The sequence below is a fragment of the Solea senegalensis genome, linkage group LG5, assembly GCF_019176455.1.
Source record: "Solea senegalensis isolate Sse05_10M linkage group LG5, IFAPA_SoseM_1, whole genome shotgun sequence".
Lineage (NCBI taxonomy): Eukaryota > Metazoa > Chordata > Actinopteri > Pleuronectiformes > Soleidae > Solea > Solea senegalensis.
Window position 1 is genome coordinate 15,930,961 of NC_058025.1, and position 20,554 is coordinate 15,951,514.

Sequence of the window (20,554 nt, forward strand, 5' to 3'; positions counted from 1 at the left end):
CTTCCAAAATCCCAAAAAGTCATAGTATAGTATGTCGTCCAAAATCACCCAAAAAATTAATTGTATAGTATGTCGTCCAAAATCACCCAAAAAAGTCATAGTATAGTAAAGACAATAATGACGCTCAAACAACAGATTTGTTGTTATGTGGTTGCATTTTCAAGTGTTTAAGTATGTACTTTTGCATAATCAATATCTGAGATATTGCTTTCGCATTACTGTGTCAGTTTCTTCATTTAAATGTGAAATCTAAAAGCACAGGCACTGAATATTAATATCACATTTTTGGCATTCATCCAAAATAACATGCATGAACGACACCACCACTGACTCCCGACTTCCATCTCTGTCAACTTTTGTAGAGGAAAATCTCTGCCAGTCTCTGTTTTAAACTAATTACGAGACAGTCTGCTGGATCCCTTGCACCCTCGACACACTTTTTTGTTTAAGACTCTCACATCAGCTGCATTTCATGTTCAGTTACTGTTCTACATTTGAAGGGCATTCTCTGACACATTCCCTGCCAGGCCTATAATAATTTTTATTCACAAGTCGAGACACAGTCGTACACCGTTAAGTTAATTTCATCACCTTTCCAAGTTCTATTTTGTTTATTTCTGCTTGAGAGTCTATATATTTATGTATATAATGGCGCTCTCCCCTTTGGGGTATTTTTGCAGTTTGGAAGTTGGTGTCAAATACTGTAGCTTTCCCCAATATCTGATCATTTATCAATCAAATACACACATTGTAAAGGTGGCAGTACAATATAATGTTCTTATTTTAAAGCCAGATTCTTCTGCAAATGACATGATAGTTAGTATAGTATATCAAAACTTAATAAAAACGTCAAAATCCACAACTTAATGCCATTGAAAATTTATTGTGATATCTGATAGTTTACATTAGAGTGAAAACAGACATGTGACATGGCTTTACTAATACAGAATGCAAAGCAATGTAGTCAAATAAAAAAAAAGCATAGAATATTTTTGTTTTATATTTAGGAAATAAACAATAATAATAATAATGATAATAATAAAACAGGCACAACATATAGCCATTACAAATACAACATGCTTTAGACCTTTAACTGTAGTTTTACAGTCCTAAGAAAAGAACGTACAGTTCAATCTTTTCCCCTTTATACCCAATCCTGCCTTTGATCCTTTTGCGTAAGTTGTAAAAAGTAACAGTAACAAAAGTAGGTAGCCAGTGTCAAAATAAAACAAAAAAACTATAAAAGGTAAACAGTATTCAGCAGCAAATATCTACATTTTTTTTCATCCAGGCTGCTTTGACACCGTTAAAGTTCAGAGAATCAAAACATTCTACAGAAAGACAATGTCACAAGTGACAGGATTTCTCTTCTTTGATTTTGGTTTAACTCCTACCTGTCGTCTTGACACATGACACTGATGCATTCGATAGAACCTGGTTCTTATTTGGTACACACCGGCATGACACTGGCAACTGCTTTTTGTTGGTTCAACCCAGGCTGACTGATCAAAGGGAGAGTAGAGAGAGGCCCTGCAGTTGGGTCACAAATGCCATGTTGGAGATCCTTTGGAGAAACTGGCTGTGCGTGAGGAAAAAAGTCGGACCACTAAACCTTTTAAATATGACTTGGCTGGGGAAAACCTTGGGAGCCCCAAGGCAAAGGTTAGTTTTTGGACCCCGTTGGCAACATGTTTGATCAGTGTTTAGATTAAATTTTAGTCATAGTTTGTTTTCTCAAATTTTACACAATGAATCACTGATTTAAGAGGGTAACAGATAAAGGATCACTTGATTATTACCAGCAGATTCTTATTTTGGACAAACTTGTGCTAAATCTTCCTATCTGGGCCAAAATAACATGTGGATTCTGCACTCGGAGGTTTAGACATTGTTATTGTTTCTCCAAAAAGCTTCATCCCAGTTCAGAGGCTATGAACTTTGAAGGATACAGCCCTTGAAAGTGTGTTTAGTGGAGAACCTGAAGTCAAAAGCAAGCCTCAACGTCCTCTCATGATGGTGCATTCAGGTGCTTCTCAACAGTTTCTGAAGTCAGTAACATTTCTGTTTGTCTAGTTGTTATAAATGTTCAAATGTATATTCCTCCCAGCACCTAAGGATTTGTCACACAAGTCTTTAAAATTTACATTATTTTGTCAACTGCTGTTTCCAGTGCCATGGATGAACATTCAATCTCAAGTGGTTTGCAAGTGTATCATGAAATGCAACAGTTTACCAGCACTGATGACAAACAGCAACACAGTAACACTTGAATCACTTGAATGCACCACAAAAGAGTTTCGTCAGGTTGGAAGCTTGAAGTCCACGCTCAGCACTAATTTCATGGTGCTCTAACACACCCAGAGAAAAACTCGCGTCTACCACAGCAGTTAGGTGAGAAGTTAGTGTGCGACGCGGAGAGAAGCCTGAATATCTGTCGTGAGAAAAACAGGACAGGTGCGGCTTTAAATATCTATCAATGCAAACTTTATCAGGTGCACAACTGGCATGTAGCAATTTACGCAGGTAATAAGCTAACATTATGAAAACAATCAGATCAAATGAATTAGAAAAGTAACAGTAACAAGTTATGTTTATGTGAGCAAATTGTCAACAAATACAATCAGATGTTCACAGCCAGCGCAGCCAATGCTAAGGACCTCCAATGTGGCAGCCAGAGGGAGCGTTTCATCAACCTGAAAGCCCTCCTCTATACAGGAGACAAAGATTGTGGTGGTGAAAGGGTTTTGTAAAGGCTCTCCCTGCGACATGGTGGGAGATTCCAGCTCGCCCCTCAACGTCTACATGGCTCAGCAGAGACCTAAACACAGGCCTGCTAATGGGCCCTCACCACGCAAGCTAAAGAAATGACCAAACAATGGGGATAAATCTCTTCCAAACAAACTAACCTGTTTCTTGACCTCACAGGTTACTGGAGAGAACAAATACAAAAAAAACCCAAAACAGATGCAAAAGAAAAAAAAACAACAACTTCCAAACTCAAGTCGGAAAAAAAAGAAATAAAACCGTCAGAGGGAAAGGAACTAAACACTCACTGTGACATGCATGTGGGCTAATACACATGCATGCACACACATTCACACACTCACACAGCCAGAGGTACAGTGAACAAAAGTGCTTCAAGTTGGGGAAGTAACAGAACTAACCCAGTAGAAATACATATAAAACCTTAAATATGTTACTTTATGTACAAAAACTGTAACACGGGCCAATATCTTAACTGTTTATATATTTTCAAGTAGGTATCACTGCTGACTATTAAGGGTTTTGCATTGTCATTGTTTTCAGGATAAAAGGTCATGTGATACGACTGACCTTGCCGGCAAAGTAATCTATCACTGCTGATTTTTAAATTGTTTCCATCCCATCCTGCCCCTCCACGACCTGCTGTCATCCTTTCTTTTTTTCTTTCTTTTTTTTACCCATTATTTAAAAAGACAGGTGACAAGCCCCGGGGCATCCCTCAAAGTCCAAACCTCGTTCTCATCTTTAGTCTTAAGAAAGAATATACTGACTATCCGTCTGGTTTTTGCACCTCTAAATCTTAGCATAGAAAATATATATGTGTAAGTATATCAACACTCCGTTGTCCAAAAAAAGAAAAAAACAGGGCAGAACGTCATGAGGAGTTTGGTGAAGAACATTATTTTGAGGGAACATTTTGAACAAGAGTTATGGAGTTATGCGCTGCACAGTAGGAAAAAAAGTGGGGAGGCTGTTCATATTTTTGAAGAGGCACACGATTCATGCGGCTTAGAGGCAAATCACAGATGGCGTCCACATCAAGACAATTCATAGTCTCGAAGAGAGCGAGAGCGATGGATCAGCAATAAAGTGCAAAAGACCGACCAGAGGGGGGAGAAATGGCGGGATTTGTAGGACAGCAGCGAAGATTTGAAAGATATACTTTTCAAAATCAAGCAAAAACTGAGAGGGAACGTTTGTTTACGTTATTTAAATAAGGTTAAAATCAAAGTGTGAAAAAGCTGCTAAACAGTCCTGACAGACTTTCGTCCGTGAGAAGGCCACAACAAAAAAACAAAAAGACAATGACAGAGAAACAAGCGTTTTGCCTCTAAACTGACATGAACCAAAGGCCTCTGCAAAGTGCAAACGAAGAAGCGCCGTTCAAGTATGCCATTGTGTAATGCGTGACCACACACAGTACATATATACACACAGACATATGCATATATACATCTGTGCAGGACAGCAAATATATCTATATATATATTTATAGAATCCATGTTCCAATATCTACAAACTACGAACCTTTTCATAGTTTTTATGTATGGGTAATCATAGGATGCGTGTACTCTGTATACCCATATGGAGGCGTGTCTCTTTTGTTAATTCATTACTAGACAATGGAATAATACAATCCGCCATTTTGTTTCATGATGAGTGGACACTGATGTCAGTCTAGAAATGATTTCTATGCTCCATTTCCTTTCTGCTGCAAACTGGGACCAGCCACAATCGCATTTAGTCAAACACTACATATATAATATATGTATGTATATTATATGTCTACACATAAACACACACCTTTAGGTTAAAATACCAGGTGCTTTTGGGGTGGGGGGGTGGGGTGGGATAACTAAAATTCACAATGAAGAATAAAGATGAAAAAAAAGGAATCAGGTGTAAAATTCCACACTACCACAATCCCATCCTTTGTCACGTAAAAAAACAAAACAAAGCAAGACGCTGCTACATATCTTTGACTACAACAAACTCCCCATCCCCTACACTCCTCACCCTTTCAAATGCTCATTTGGACATTAGCAAAGAAACACATGCTCAGCTAAAGGCAGAGATACGAGAAGCCAAAAGCAAGTAAACACAACAACGCATAAACAAGACATGAGAGACTTGACAGGGAAATAAAATGCTAACCAGTAACATCCATCTGCCATCAAACCAAAAAACCATACCAAACCCAAACGTTATAACTACAACAAAATAACAATACAAATAACCAAAAAAAAGTCCATCTGAATGAATGGGCAAAAAGAGGAAAACAAAGAAATGTCCTTTCAGTGAAGTCTCTCTCCTCTCGCTGAGTGGTCGCCATATCACCATAATCACTTGTACGCGTGGTTCATGTGTGAAGGGGGGCTGAGGTCAGGAGCACGACATGAGACTAAGTGGGTGGGGGTCAAACCCAAAAGCTCAGGAGCTGCAAAGGAGAACACACATCTTCAAAGTAAACGACGGGACTCCTGTGACATGATTTCGCTCCGCTGCTTAGTCGCAGTTTTCAAGTCGTTGGTTCTGTTCACTTTCATAATGAGCAGGTGGGCGTGTGTGTGTGTGTGTGTGTGTGTGCGCACGCACATGAAGGACACAAGTGGGTGGAGGTCTGTGGAGGTTCGTAGGGGGCACTGGGGTCGGGTAGGGGTTGGGGGGGTGGGTCATCGCTCCACGCAGTTCAGTAAAGAGCATTCCAAGGTCAAAAAAAAAGTACGAGCAGCTGCGACGTCACTCCCATCCATTGTCCTTGATCATGTGAGCCAGCTCGATGATAAACTTTCCCTCTTTGTACTTTTGACTGCTCTCGAATGCATGTTCCTGTGAAGAGAAGGAGACAAAACCTCAGTTCAAGACCAATATGAGCCAGTCTGGACCAGAATCTGACCACTGACAACACAAAAGAATAAATAGGTCCTGAAATGTTTTGAAATGATTTCCAAATTTGGATCAGTTGTGGTAATGTTGGCTCGGCTCGCCTACTTAAAGAAAAGAAGGAAACCTTCTGTCTTTGTTGGATACATCCTGTTCAATACAGTTTACAATTTACATTTATTTTCATGACCATACATGAACACAACATGTCATTTTTTTTTCTTGAATTTCAGGTAAAACAAACTCTGCAGGATGAGATGCAGACTGAACAAAACAAATCCCAGAATGCCTGTCTTGTAGGCATTTTCTATACCTACTTTCTCTATTTATTAGTTAGTTTCATCCAAAGAAAATGGTGAAAAAAATCACAAACCTCAAAAATAATGACATTTTGTCCACAAACCAAAGATATTCAATTTACTGTCACGCAGAAGCACAGAAACAAGAACCTACACTCATTTGAATAAAACTGGTTATGAAAATGGCTTGAGATTAATTAAGTGGTCGATTATTTATTGTTTGATTATTATTATGTCATGTTTGCTTAGTTTTATCATGTTGAGTTTCCCCAGTCTTTTATGATGGCATGACATAAAAAAATAAAATCTTTGGTTTAAGTTCATAGAAAAATCTTCTCCTATATTTAAGATTTTTTTTAATTTGAGCATCTTTATAATATGCGTCCTACTATAAGTGAAAAGCAGGATTTTAGACACTACACGATTTCTGGCTCAGTCCTGCTGAGAACCAGGAAGTCAAGGAGCTTCTGCGACGTGGATCACTTTCTCTGCTTGCTTTGCCTTCGTAAACCAGTTCTGCTTTGCTCGAGGGGCTTCTCTGAGAATCTCTAATTGTTTTGGTCCCTGAAAGAGAAGCTTTAAGTGAGTCCCTGTCTTATACTTTGTTGAGTTGTTTTACACCCTTCTATAGTCATTTCAGACAATTACCAGGACAGGCCTCTTCAAAATGGTCTGACGTTTAATCACTATAGACTCTCACAGGAAGCAGTCTGGCTGTCTGCAGTCAACCTTTCAGCTCTGTAATTATATTGTGCACTCGGAGACCAAAAAGTGCTCAACCTCTGAGCCTTAATACAAAACTGTCACTGTGTCTTTAACAAGCAACACTTAAATTAAAGCAACTGTGACTCAGTAACACAACGGCAGGTGTAAGCGATGCATCGCAAAACATTTACAGTGAATGGCGAAAGCAAATTTACTTACGTATTTCCAGCCCAGGGTGGTTTTACAGTTTTCACAGTAGATATCAGCCACAGCATGTAAACCTGTGAGGAGTACCCGCTCCTCTGCTGGCCCGCAGCCGACATTCACCCTGTGAGGTAGACAGAAAAGGTTGCACTGGTCAAAAAAGAGCAGTGATCCTGAAGCTCTGTTGTTTCAACTTAAAAACAGAAGCAGAAAGCACCGAGTCAGAAGTCAAAATCAGTCAGTGACATCACAACACAACTGGGGATTTAACATTCAATCTTTTTTTGCACTGACATTTTATAATAAATTCCCAAATGTGACATTTGCTGATCTCATGTTAAATTCCGCCCAAAACAGTCTTTCAAAGTAACCACAATCTTCTTATAAAAGTGAATGGCGGAAAATAGCCTCCCAGAATAGAAACACAACATTCTAATAAATACTTGTGGTCAGAGACATCTATTGTTTTTTCTCTCCTACTAAAATGACACCACTACCTCACAGTAAACTGCTACTGCTACTGCTGCTGCTGCTGCTGATTCACTTTTAAATGGGATTTTGGTTAAAGTTTAAAAGACAAATAAACTCACTCCAGTGTGGCTGAAACAATCATATCCACCGAGGCTACATGTAGACGCCTGCAAAACTTCAATTCTCCTCCAAATGTCACAGTTTTAAGGCTAAATGTACTTTTACCCTCAGAACACTGTAAAACACTTCACTGGCTTCCGGGGTGCTTTATTATGACTGTAGAGCCAGTAGAAATGCTTGTGCCTCTCAATTTATTATGGCAGGTGAGAACAAAGTAATGTAGACTCGGGTGGCACGGAGCAGTTGCTCGGTGACACCAGAAAAATGTCTCAAACCTCTAGAGGTGGAGAAACTTCTGTGTGGTTCATTAAGGCCGAGAGACTCCCAAAAAACCAAGCAGCCAAGAAATAAATCACTAACAGTTCAAGGATTTAAAGTGATGAATCCTAGTCGGCAGTTTCTGCAGCGTGGACTGAAACTCGCCACAAAGTGCAAAACAACTCCATCAGACTGATTTGCCAGAAAGCAATTATTTAGTCATTAGGTTTAAGCTTCTTTGTAGACATGTTGATTAAACATAACCTGCCTCAAAAGAATCCAAAGTCTAATGAAGTCCTGATTTTCACTACTTTTGTGTAATCAATTATCCAAAACCAATGGTTACATGTGATACAAACGTCTAAAAAAACAACAACACAACTTCACGCTTTGCAAATAAAACTCAAATCAGTGTTTACGGGGTTTTATTGGATTTGACTCCAGACTAACAGATTTCCAAATTCTCGATCACTTTGTCCATTTGTAATTTGAATGTATGGTGGCCTGGAAGTGCAAACCATTATTACATAACGTGAAACACTTTTGCAAAGATTGAGATAAATGTACATTTTCGGGTAAAAATTATTTAAAGAAGGCAAAACAATCCCAAAACAAATTTCACCGATACTGTTCCACTATAAACAAGTTACCAGCTGTCCGGACTTCTTCTTAATACACAATCGTCACTCAGCACCACTTCCTTTCAACCTGGCTTTCAAAATAAGAGCCACGCAATTTGGCTTTGTACGACTTCTTATAGCAAACGTTTGCCTCAAACTGTATTTGTTAATTCTATGAAGTAAATGAAACGTTTTAATGTCATTCCACAAGCCAGTTTGTATGTTAAATAGAAATGTAAATAAAAAATAAAAACTTCCAGCATTTGGTACATTCCCTGACTTTTGTGTGCTTCACATTTTATAATGTGTATGGAGGAAGCTGAAACAATTAGTTTTATTTGCCACAGCTCATCCTGAGCATGCTAAAAAGAAAAGCACGAGGGCTCCAAACGTTGCCGCACCCCTGAATTTGTACGTGTGCACCAAGGAACATATCCAAGGGAAAATAGATCTGAAAACGATTACATGATTAAGAGTTAACATTTACAAAAGAAAAGAAAACAGTGTCTATTCTAACGTAACCACTATGTTATCTCGCTGACGTCCCGTTAATCCAGACAATGTCCTTGTACGGCAGGGGTAGGGAACCTATGGCTCGCGAGCCAGGTGTGGCTCTTTTGATGATTGCATCTGGCTCGCAGATTTCGGGTTTTCAGATAAAGCATAAAATATTATCACTTGTTTTAATCCATCCATCGATTTTGGAAGTGGAGGAAACACAAGTGAATGACATAAATGCAGCACCGTTCTATTCCCTGGCTTTGGATGAGTCAACAGACGTAAGTCATTTGTCGCAGTTCAGTGTGATTGCAAGATATGCTGCTGGTGACACATTGCGCAAAGAAAGTCTTGCTGTTCTGCCAATAAAAGGGTCCACAAGAACCAGAAGTCGCATTAATGGTGAGTATTATAACAACATTATTTAAAAGAATAAATTCAGAGGCTTATTATACTCACATTTAGTTAAATTCAGTCTTAAAATATATTATATGGCTCTCACTGAAATAAATTTGCAAATATTTTGCTTTCATGGCTCTCTGAGTCAAAAAGGTTCCCGACCCCTGTTGTACGGCATCAAATGAGCAGAGGTTGGCGCAAATGTGCCTTGTGCTAAGACAAACAAGGCATTATTTATTCCCAATTTTCCCAATTACCTGATTAAGTGACAAAAAGAAAATATTCTCATAATCAAATAAATCAGATGCAAGAGGCTGGTGCTAAAACCTTTAGATGTGTAAATGTCGCTGGGCTCACGTGGCTCTGCTGCACACAGGCATTCTTACATTTCAGGTAAGTGCATGTTTTTCAGTCATACTTGCGTCAACATCCTTTTTCTGGCAGCAATGGTTAACAGCTGCAGTGTGTTGGAGAGAAAACACAAGTGCACAAGAGTAAAGAACAACACTAAATAGAAACAGAGCAGCAGCATTAGGACGACCTGCGAGAACGACACCAACACCATTTATCACCCTGTCCAACAAATTAGCTACATGTGAGTCAGTGTCTCTTTTATTTACAAACCCCAGATCAGACTGTAAATTACTCCGACAGAACCAGAAAAGAAAAAAAACAACAACCCAAACCACTCTGAAAGCAAACACAGTTAACTGCAGGTGCGAGGCTCATACTTACACTGAATTAAACAGATAGGCTCTTCCTTGACTTCCTTGAAATGACTGAAATGAGAAAGAAAGAAAGAGAAATAAAATTAATAATGTGACATATTGACCGTGAAAAAACACTTGCACAGTACAGGAATGTGAGCCAGGGACGTCCTGCTTTTTCTCCCAATATGTGCTGTGTACACTTGTGTTTCCACCTTGTCACGATTCCCACACTCAAGTTGGCTGGAGGTGAGAAATAAAACTCGGCTCGGGGAGGAGAAAGTCTTTTATCGCCGTGTCATATTTAATGACAGAGGAAACTGTTTAGGGACGACGGACGTCGGGTGCTCTCATTTCCTTGTTGAGAAGAAAAAACACCACAAACTCCAGGTTCGAATTACTAACCTTTATGCAAAAATATTAACAATAATCTTTAAAGCACATTCAGAAACTGTCGTACACTTGGACATTTTAAATATATGTAGACTTTTAATTGGACTTAATTGGTTTGTGCACACTATATGGGTGAATAACAGGGTAAAAAAAAAGACAAGATGTGCGATAAATCTCATGTAACCGTATATAAAAGCAACAACAAGCTGACCAAAGTGTTTTAAAGTGATATGAGAAGTATGATTACCTCTATAGCTGTGCTGAATATAGACTGTAAACTAAAGCCTGCCCTCATAAATATCCTCGTGCCTCCGAGTGGCCACATGACGTGACTGTACATTAATGTAAACAGAGAGCAGTAAAGCTGCCACAGTGGGTGACGACAGAGTCTGCCAGGCTTCTCTCCTTCTCTCGCCCTGTCATCCTTGGCCGGCAGACCGGCCTCAATCGGCTTTGTGTTTTCCATTGCAAATGAGTGCAGCAGATAAGTTTGTGGCTGCGGTTGAGGGCACCAATCTAACACTACCTAATAGGAGCACCAGCTGCCTCCTCTGCTGACCACAGCCACCACCACTACAGAGGCTCCAGGGACAACTTTCAGCTGCCCAAGTGTTGTTAGTGTTTGTCTCAACAGCAAACGTTTTATTTCAGACCAGAGCAGTTTGGCTTGAAACGACAAAGATTATTATTCCTGTCTCTGCTCCCCACCCCCTTGTCGCCGCAGGTGTTGTTGTCTTACTGTAGCGCCGTCAACTTCGCTGTTTGTGTTTCCAGTTTGAAATGTGCACACATATATACAGTCAAGAGCCACGAGACATGTGACCTTTAGCTGCGAGAGGGAACTGGGTCAATCCCTGTGGACTCGACAACAAGTTCTCTCCACGGTGTTTAGTCCAGAGAGAGTGGGGGTGAGGTGGTGGTGGTGGTGGGGGGTCATATCTGTACTTCACTGTGGCTCAGCCATCAACTTAACCACTGGCAAAAAGGGGACGTCTACATCTCCTGCTGCCCTTATCCGTTTTCCACAGTCTATTTTTACTTGGGCAGTGTTTGTCTTTGTAGCCAAGCTGCTGTGAGATTCACTGTAGATAACTTGGCTTTAAACACACGGGGGACAGGGGGACGCTGACTCATTTAACAGCAAAGTGTCCATAATTTGAGTTGAATCTTTTTCTTTTTTTTATTAATGCAAACACAACACAACTTACAACCTCCATCATATCAGATGACCAAACAGCATCCAGCAGGGTTTGTTTCCAAAATGTAAGAATGCAGTGAGAACTGTTTTTTGCTGCTGCTTCATAAAACATGAGTAACATAGTTTAACAAGATGGTTTTCTAAAGCTGCAGCAATGGTACTTGTTTTAAAACCTGCTTGTTCCCAGGCAATGAATTCTACAAAGCAAATCTCAAAATCCCAGAATCCTCTTGATGACACGGGACCGAGGAGAACAATACCTCACACAGAGAAATCTGCTCCATCAGCTGAACCCACAGAGTAGAAATCCACCTTGAGAGGTAAAAAGACAGCAGCGAGTTCTCTAAAAATATCCTTAAAATGTGCATCATAATAAATGTAGATTAGCAGGATTAAATTCATTTTAACTAGAAGCTATTAAGAGACCTGCTGTGATGGACTTGTCCCATCTGTGTTAACAGACGCTGACTGTTTAAAGGTGACGGTTCAAATCCTCATCAACACAGAAACTCTTTAAATAAAATTTTAAGACTTATAAAACCACTTTCAACCACTTATGTTGTATTCTCTATACGGCTTGTGCTGCAGTTGATCATAAGACTCATGTGTTGAACATCAAGACGATAACGTGTCAAAATCACTCGATCGGTTATTAGTAAAAGATAAATGTAAAATGCCAAAGGATCTAAAACAAAACAGTGAACTTCACATAAATGGTTCATTTTGACTGTAAACAGACGTGTGCCACCAACATCATGTGACCAGTCTGTGAGTGAGAGATGTATTTTAAGCTTAAACAACAAAAAGGGGGAAAAAGCAAAACAGTAAGGGTACTTTGGTTAAACGGCTGTATTGGACTGATATCAGTATTGATATTGGTATTGGTTTTGGAATCTGACACATAAAAGGGGGTTATCTCGCCAGCCTTAGTCGTATGCCATGAATTTAAGAGAAACAGCGGGACAGCGTTCGCATACTCCCTATACTGTAATAACTATTACCTCTTATGGTGCCATGCCAGTAGCTACTATGCTCATCATAGTTGTGATCACAAACAGGAGAAAAGACACAAGACACAATATTCCTCCATCCATTTATCTATCGTTTATCCTTTGAGGATTGAAGGAGGACCTCGTACATGTAATAACTTGCAAGGGTAACACCACTGCACTGAAAATACTGTACTGCATTGCTGCTAAATAGTTTCATGAAACTGTGTTGACCTTGAAAAGTGGGGGCTTCCATTAATGGCGACAAATGCAAAGTGTGATCAATCCATTAGATTGGCTTCCATTAGCACGGTGGCGGCGGCGGCACACAGAACCACAGTGCTGAATTAAACACAGTCTTCATCTTCACGCTCTCTGACCGCACTTGCACCTATACAAGCCTTCACACTCAGCTGACAACTTCTTCGCACTGCAATCGGATTTCAGGACGATGCTGTAAAGGTGTAACCCATAGCTGAAATAAAAAATAGAAAGTGACAGCGATGCTAAAACGATGCGAGTCAGAGTGACAATAACAACAGATGTCAGGTCTGATTTTGTGGCTGCGTTTCTTGTTCGCAGCATGTTTTGGGTGAAGGTATCGACTTGAGTGAAGTTAGTGATTATGTTTCGTCGTCATCTAGCTACAGTGTTTACAAACAGTGATTGTACAATGACAGCAACTGTAACTAGGCGAAACGATCACTGTAACAAAGTAAAATAAGCATTTTCTGTTTTACACCATGGAAAATTAAATATGTTGGTGTTTCAGACTGTAGGTGGGGAAAAAAGGGACTCTGACAGATGTCATGATGAGGACTGGTAAACTATGAAGGGTATTTGTCACTGTGTTATGACCAAGTGGCAACTGGTTGTGATGTCACATGTGAGAATTCACAATTCGGTCAGTGCCATGTTGAGGTTTTCAAATTCACAGACGTGTCCACTCATATGTGCAATATTGTCAATTTTCCTCTAAATGGGAACATAATTTAAAACACTGACATTGTGTTTTATTACTCAGGAAAATGACACATCCATCCATCCATCCATTTTCTACCAGTTTAATCCTCCTCATGAGGGTCACAGAGGGGGCCACATATAGAGATAAACAACCGACCTACGGTCAATTTAGTGTTCAATTTACCTAATCCCCATATTTTTGAATCCACGCACACAGGTGGAGAACATGCACAAAGGTCCTCATACCGACCAGGTCTAGGAGAATGACACCTCAAAAGTTTGCTGATAAACCTCTATTCAGAGTTCTATTTGCAACCAGTGGAGTCGCCCCCAGGTGGCTATTATAATATAATATATAATATATTTTTACTTCTGGGTGTGCCACGCCAAGCTAACAGCTTCTATGGATTTGACACAAAATCATTAATTGACTTGTAAATTAAATCAAGATAGCTCGATGATGTAAGCTGCAGTTAAGTGCATGCATCACTGCTGGCAGAAAAGTTACAGGTCTGCACGGCCTGAACATCATCCAACACTGACCTTCTGTCAGGAAAGTTTACTGCAAAAGTAAGCGTTACCATCTTCTCTGGGCGTGATTTTGTTTCAGATGCTTTCCATGTTTAGTTTAGTGGTTGAGGTCAGGAGGTGAGCGAAATGGGGGAGGGGGGGTGTAAGGGAACTGTGCCTGTCTCACTTCCTTCTGGCTCATGTGCTCAGGTTAATCCTCTCTCTTTCAGGCTCCATCTGCATCCTCTCTCGCCGGCTGGCATGCCTCGAAGACTCTACGCAGACACTCGGGGAGGGAAACTGTTTTGTTTTTTTTAACCTGGCTCAGGAGATTTCCAGCACTCAGTCTGCAACTGTGGGAAGTAATTTGCCAGAATTGAGGAGTCCCTCAGAAACCTCTACTTCCTACTCTGTGCTCAGAAGAGAAAAACTCTGGAGGAGCGTCGCAGTAAAAATTCATATGGCAAAGGAAACATGGATGCTGAGAGTGGCCTTTGGCTGCATGTCATGAAAAACACCAGACTACGGTGTCATCTTCTCCTGAGTAACCTAATAGGTTTAGAAAGGTTGATGCTGAGACTGATGATGCTGCCATGGACGCACAAATGCCAATGAGGCTTGGCAGAGAATAAAGAGCTTATTAATAGACCGGTCAAAATCCATCAAACTCAAATTCAGTGCCGTTCCTTAAATATTTATGAGCCGTTTAAAAATGTTTATCCAGCAAACATATCGAAAATCCTGTAGCTATATCTAGTGCTGTCATAGAACACGCAAAAAAACTCAAACACTGTGGATGGAAGAAGAGCAGAGCAGAGAGGACGACATGCCGCTATATTCAGACCAGTTAGAAACAATGACTCCACCAGTGACCTGACAACAAAAAAAAACACATCATTTACTGGCCAACAGCTTCCATGACCTCTACAGTTCAGCATGACCTCTACTAATGAATGTAGATTACAAGCAGCAAATGTTTAGCTTTGAGAAAGTGGAACTAGTAACGTAACCATTTAAAGACTTTTTAAAAGAACATCCAAAGCGACATGTACAAGTTTTTTCAGTCTCACTACAGTAACCCAAGAAAGTGACACCTTGGAGCCCAATAAAAATGACAGAAATGCTCAGGTGGGTTTAGCAAGGTCAAGTCAAACAACAAAGACGTCAACTCTCTGTGACATCAAAGACTTTTATTCCCTGCACCGGGGGGAACTCCCTGTGCAGCGTCACATGGCTGCTGCGCACTGGTTCTCTAGTAGTTTTCCAGCATTCCTGTCCCGGCATCACTTCTCTACAAACAATGTGGCGTGACTCGAATAAAAGCAAACACAAACACCCTTTAATGTTTTTAGCCTCTCCCACACCAACCTCAGGGGCTCATAAAGATGTGTTTCTCTCATCTTCTTTGTCACATGCAGTATAACCATGTTGCCACTGGTCAAAGAAACCTGTTTATCCCAGGTTTGACAGGTTTTTGACCAGTGAGACCAGTTATTGCTTCTTTGTCCGCTTCATTTTTGAGTTTCTGGCCTCAGTTCTGACGCAATGCTAAGAACCTTATTAATTACAACTTGAGACAGCGCTCAATACATTTATTTAATCAATCAGATCAGTTGATAAATTGATCAGAGGGGCCAGAATAAAACATACAAAGAAGTGACAATTATGACATTATCACTGAGCTCCAATGTGTCGCCGTTGTTTTAGACGTGTCTTGTATCTGACACAGGTGACGCAGAGGGAAAGGGAAAGGTGTTTATCACCTTTTTAGCAGGTTCACGTAGGTTTTCAAAAACCCACTCATTTCAGTGTGAAAGAGGCTTTAGAGGCCAACAGTTTTACTGAATCACCAAAGATCCAGCAGAGGTGGATTGCGGATAGAGTGATGGGAATCCACAGGCAACAGATTCCACTTGTGTAGTGATCACTGTCCATCATGTTTAGAATCCAAAGCTAATTAACTTTAATATCTTGTATATTAACAAAAATTATTTGTGGTGTGATGAGTAAGCGTTCTAGGATGAGGGAACATTTATCAGAAGGTGTCAAAATGTCATTTTTACTGCAGGTTTGGAAGAAGGTCCACTCATGAAAAGGTTATAGACATATATAAAGGGTAGGATAAAGGATGTTGCTCGATCTCCGTGGATTTAAAAATGCACAGTGAACTCTCACAGCTTGACACCAGCACTGGCGCCATTCATTCACATCTATAGGAAGATACCAGCTGTCAATAACACTCGCTAGCAGTTGAGATGATCAAGTTGTCAGAAAAATGTTTAGTGTTGTTGTAAATAAAGCGAAAAGTAGGATTGGTGAAAATCACAAGCTTCTTTTTCTTTCTGAAAACAGCCAAGGTGGTTATTTAATGTTTTCACTTCCTATTTTGCTTCAGGAAGAACCTACAGTCACTCAACAGCCCTGTGCAGTGTTATTTTCTCCAAAGTTCAGCCCTGAGCCCCCAGCTGCCTCTAAAACCTCATTTACAAGCTGACACACTTCAACAACTGACCTCTGTTCGGCTTCTTGGCTCGGACTAAACTGTGGATGTTCAGCTGACTCCACCGTGCTGCATCACAGCCAACGCTCCTCCTGCACTACATACTCCTGTGGTCAATCAAGGCCACGTGGAGGCACAATGAAGTGAAAATGGTTGTGAGATGGAGCTCTGGCCTTAGATGAAAAAAAAAAGGTTCTGCTCTGATTTGACTTCTCTTCCAGTCAGTTAAGAATCTGGAAGAGTGCGATGAAGGTTGGTGCTACCGTCACAAATGAGTGAATTAAAATTAGGATTTTTAAAATCGCTAATATCACCACCTATAAATGATTTATGAGTAACTCTGTTTATACACAAGGATGAACAGTCGGTGCTCGTGTGTGAACATGTGACATGTGCTAAAAACATGGGGGGAAGAAGAAGAGTGCTGGAAACATGAATGTAGGGCTGGGCAATAATAAAAAATACTAGATATCTTAATAAAATTCTCAGTAGCAATATAAAAAAGGTTCAATATCTATTGAAATTGTAATGCTTTGAGCAAGCACTTTGAGATGCGTAAATGCACTGAATCTTTTACCTTGGGTTAAAAATGTATCATTTTCAAATCAAAAAAAGAAAATGCAATTAGCAAATCACAAAGGCTGCAAATTCATCTTCTTTTCATTTTTATGCATATAAGTAAGAAACTATTCATATCTTTACCTCATCATCCATGCAGAACATGCACTTCTAATGTGGTAATGCTCCATCTTGTTTCACATCTATAACAGTAACTATTGAAATGGAGCTCGCCTTTCAAAGTTATATTAACACATACATAATTAAATATTTTACCCAAATCATGGTGCCCTAGTTTTACTTTACAATCACATTTTTTTTCTATCTGTTAAGAACTTTAAAGCCACAACTAACTGGTTTCGTTAAGTTTCATTCTGGAGCAAAAATCAATCTGATATTTATGGTAATAATTGTAGATTGTTGAAAGTCTTTTTATAGTGACAGCATTTTTAGGCCATATTGTCCAGCCCTACATGAACAGAAACAACAAAGCGATCTCTTTTCTTTCTCTATAAAACCCATATATTATTCGTTTTGGTGAGATAGATAAGAAACTTTGCTCACACGGAAAAAACTTTATCATCAAACTATTAACTCCGCCTCGTCTCCGTGGTTTCGCAGTGACCATGAATCCACATCTCTGACACGGCTCGCTGCAGATTAAGTGAGGTGCAGACGAATGAGGAGCACTGCTTTCTTTGGCTGAAGGTGTACCAGCGTGATTTACGACAGCAACAAACAAAGCCCCGTGAAATCCTTGTGCAGACTTCACAAATCCAAAATTGCCATCTTGAGGCCTCTGATCTTGTTGAAAGGAACAACAACAGTGTGGTGGCTGTTGTTTACCGAGGTCTGCACTAACGCAGCGAGCCTTCTAGCTACAATTAAAAAAACAGGAAAGAGTTTGAACATGAAAGTGTGAGAAATGATAATCTTTCATCGTTGCCATTTGAATAATGAAGTTAGTGTGCTGTGAGAGTGCAACACACAGGGAGCAGCACACTGTCTTATTATAACACCTCAAAGGTCACAGCTCCAGTCGCACTACATTTTAAAACTTTCTGATCACAGATGTTGATTTTACAGTTGGTATTACAGCAGCTCTTCGGTAGCTTGTCATGCTTTTTAAGTGTGAACTTCAATATTAAACTTAATCTGTTATTTCTTTATAGAAGAAGAAGGTTTGAGAGAGCTAAGTCCAACTCACTGTAAGCTGTTTGCACTTCACTCAGGTTTATGTCGACAGATAAATGTCCAGACCTGGCATGACAATTTCATTTTCAACACAATCTTAAGCCTCCAACTATATAATGTGACTGTAAAATGAGTTTTTCTGTTGGTTTTCGTCCCTGCTAGAATTGACAATAATTGAGGATGGGATGTGAAATGCTGGCAGCCACAACCTTATCAACCAATGATTTAGGGTTTTTCAAGCCTTAAGTGTTTACATTTGATAAGACTGCAATACTGGCATACATACAGGCAATCATTTTGCAATGTACCTGTAGATATCCAACCTGACCAGGTCTTTCCATCATGATACAGTTCAGTTTGATACAGTACGGTATGGTTTGGAAGGGTAAAACCCTGGGTCAGGCTTTACACATGACACAACAGACAACAAAGGAGGACATCCAGCAGCTTTTTTTTCTTGCTTGGTTTGTGGCTGTTTATCTCAACAAGATGTTACTGTTGTATGAGAACAGACTGCCAGCGTTGAAAAAACACCGGTTGCAAGGAAGTGCCGCTTTTCTGTCATCCGATCAGCTAGCTGTTGTGAGTGTAGCTCCGTCCGTACCGTACCATTACTCTGGTACTCCAATGGAAGGGTACCCAAAAATGGAACAGATTATTTTGGTACTATTCCTAATGGAAATGCAAACAAATATGTATGGTACCGAAACCAGACTGTTCCACTCATAGGAAACACGTCAATAAGGCCCTGGTATACTTCTGTGTGTGCAGCCCAGATTTTGGAACCATGCACATAGAACGCGTTGGGTGCAGAATAAGCCCGCTCACCAAGCAGAAAAAACATTTCGACAATGGAGGACGCAGTCGCCAAGGACAGTCATCCAAGCCTCGACCTGGTGACCTTCGAACCGGTAGTCACCCCGACTCCCCTGCCTGACGGCGCCTTTCAGCTATGAGCCGCTCTATCCAGACGCATCCGAGGGAGCTGTAGCATTGTTCTCTTCTTCTATGGTAGGAAGGATGAATTCAGTATTAATGAACAGTCGCTCTCTCCTCCACACAGCTCCAGAAAGTATGGGTTGCATTTTTCCAAACTGTTAGTTTTTGCCCCTGATAGTTTCTCAAAGATCTGACATGGAGTCTTTGAAAAGTCTTCTCTTAATCTGTTCATCTTTCAAAACATTTTCCCTGAATTATTACTTTGAGAAGAAGCTGCCATGAAACTTATAATACACTGTCCTCTGGAGTCACGTCAGGTCACAGTCTAACAGATAAATGTTTCTGACAACACTGTAAAACAAACACTGCATCAACTGACTGACGTATCTGATCTCATTTTTATGAAACCAGAGGAACAGGAAGTTAATAATATTTATGTTGTGTTTTTTGGGGCTGAACGATTGGTGCAGATGATGATGATGATTATAATTTTGCTAAAAGTTAAGTCCAGGGGGAAAAAGTGCAAACACATCTGATCTGGTGGCAACAAAATAAATCACTCATTATCGCTGAGTCAATAAGCAGGGAATGTTTCAACTGTGTGCTAGAAATAGCTCTGTATGCTACAAACTGTTTTAACACAAATGAGTGAATGAGATCCATCAAAAGTAATACATATTTAAACTTGTTATTTTTAAACATAAGGATTTTCTGCTATGTTTAAAATGAATATTTGGGCATTTGTTGGACAGCTTAGGTTAAATCAATTCATCAAGAAAATGTACTTATAAAAAAGTATGAACTCTATGTCATTATAGAATAAAATAGTTACTTTTTACATTTCAGTTTTTCTAGATGAACTTGTAATAAAGTCAATCTGTTTGGGTTTTTAAATTCTCTAACTTTTGTTGAGGAATTGGACAAGGACACACTGAGCTCTGGGATTCTGCAATAGGCATTTATCCTTGGTAAATATCATTTATCAGAAACATTCATTACTCACCCTAAAAAGATCACCAAATAAAACAAAAACATTTTTGTGTAGTCACAGAAAACATGTGGGCAGTGAGGCAAACCTTAAGCCAGATTGAAATGATTTTCAATCTCACATTTTGAAAGTTAGTGTGAGGTTACCAGAGATGCTCAGGGAGACAAAACAAAGGCAGGGACATTTTTGTAAGAGGGACCGGCTCTTTTGTGCAGTGCAGAGACACTTCAGTGAAAACGATCAGCAATAGACGTCATCCCACCCTCTGAGATTGTATCTGGCAGAAATGGAACACAGATTCTTTTACAGGCCTAACTGTATTTCTGCTCCTGCATCAGTCTAGACATGAACTTTACAGATGCAATAGATGCAGGTGAGCGTGAAACAAAACGGCA

General features: G+C 39.9%; 1 protein-coding gene across 3 annotated transcripts in view; it reads right to left on the reverse strand.

Moving 5' to 3' along the window:
• Nucleotides 1–863: 863 nt before the first annotated feature.
• The window catches only part of LOC122769568 (protein yippee-like 1), a 29,647-nt gene continuing 9,956 nt past the window's right edge, over nucleotides 864–20,554 (reverse strand). For all 3 annotated transcript variants that reach the window (XM_044026192.1, XM_044026191.1, XM_044026190.1), the window contains 3 exons: nucleotides 9,956–9,999; nucleotides 6,870–6,978; nucleotides 864–5,592 (listed from right to left, as the gene is read on the reverse strand). In XM_044026192.1, the coding sequence (XP_043882127.1) occupies nucleotides 5,503–5,592; nucleotides 6,870–6,978; nucleotides 9,956–9,999 (243 nt within the window). In that variant the 3' untranslated portion in view covers nucleotides 864–5,502. The remainder of the gene's footprint in view (nucleotides 5,593–6,869; nucleotides 6,979–9,955; nucleotides 10,000–20,554) is intronic.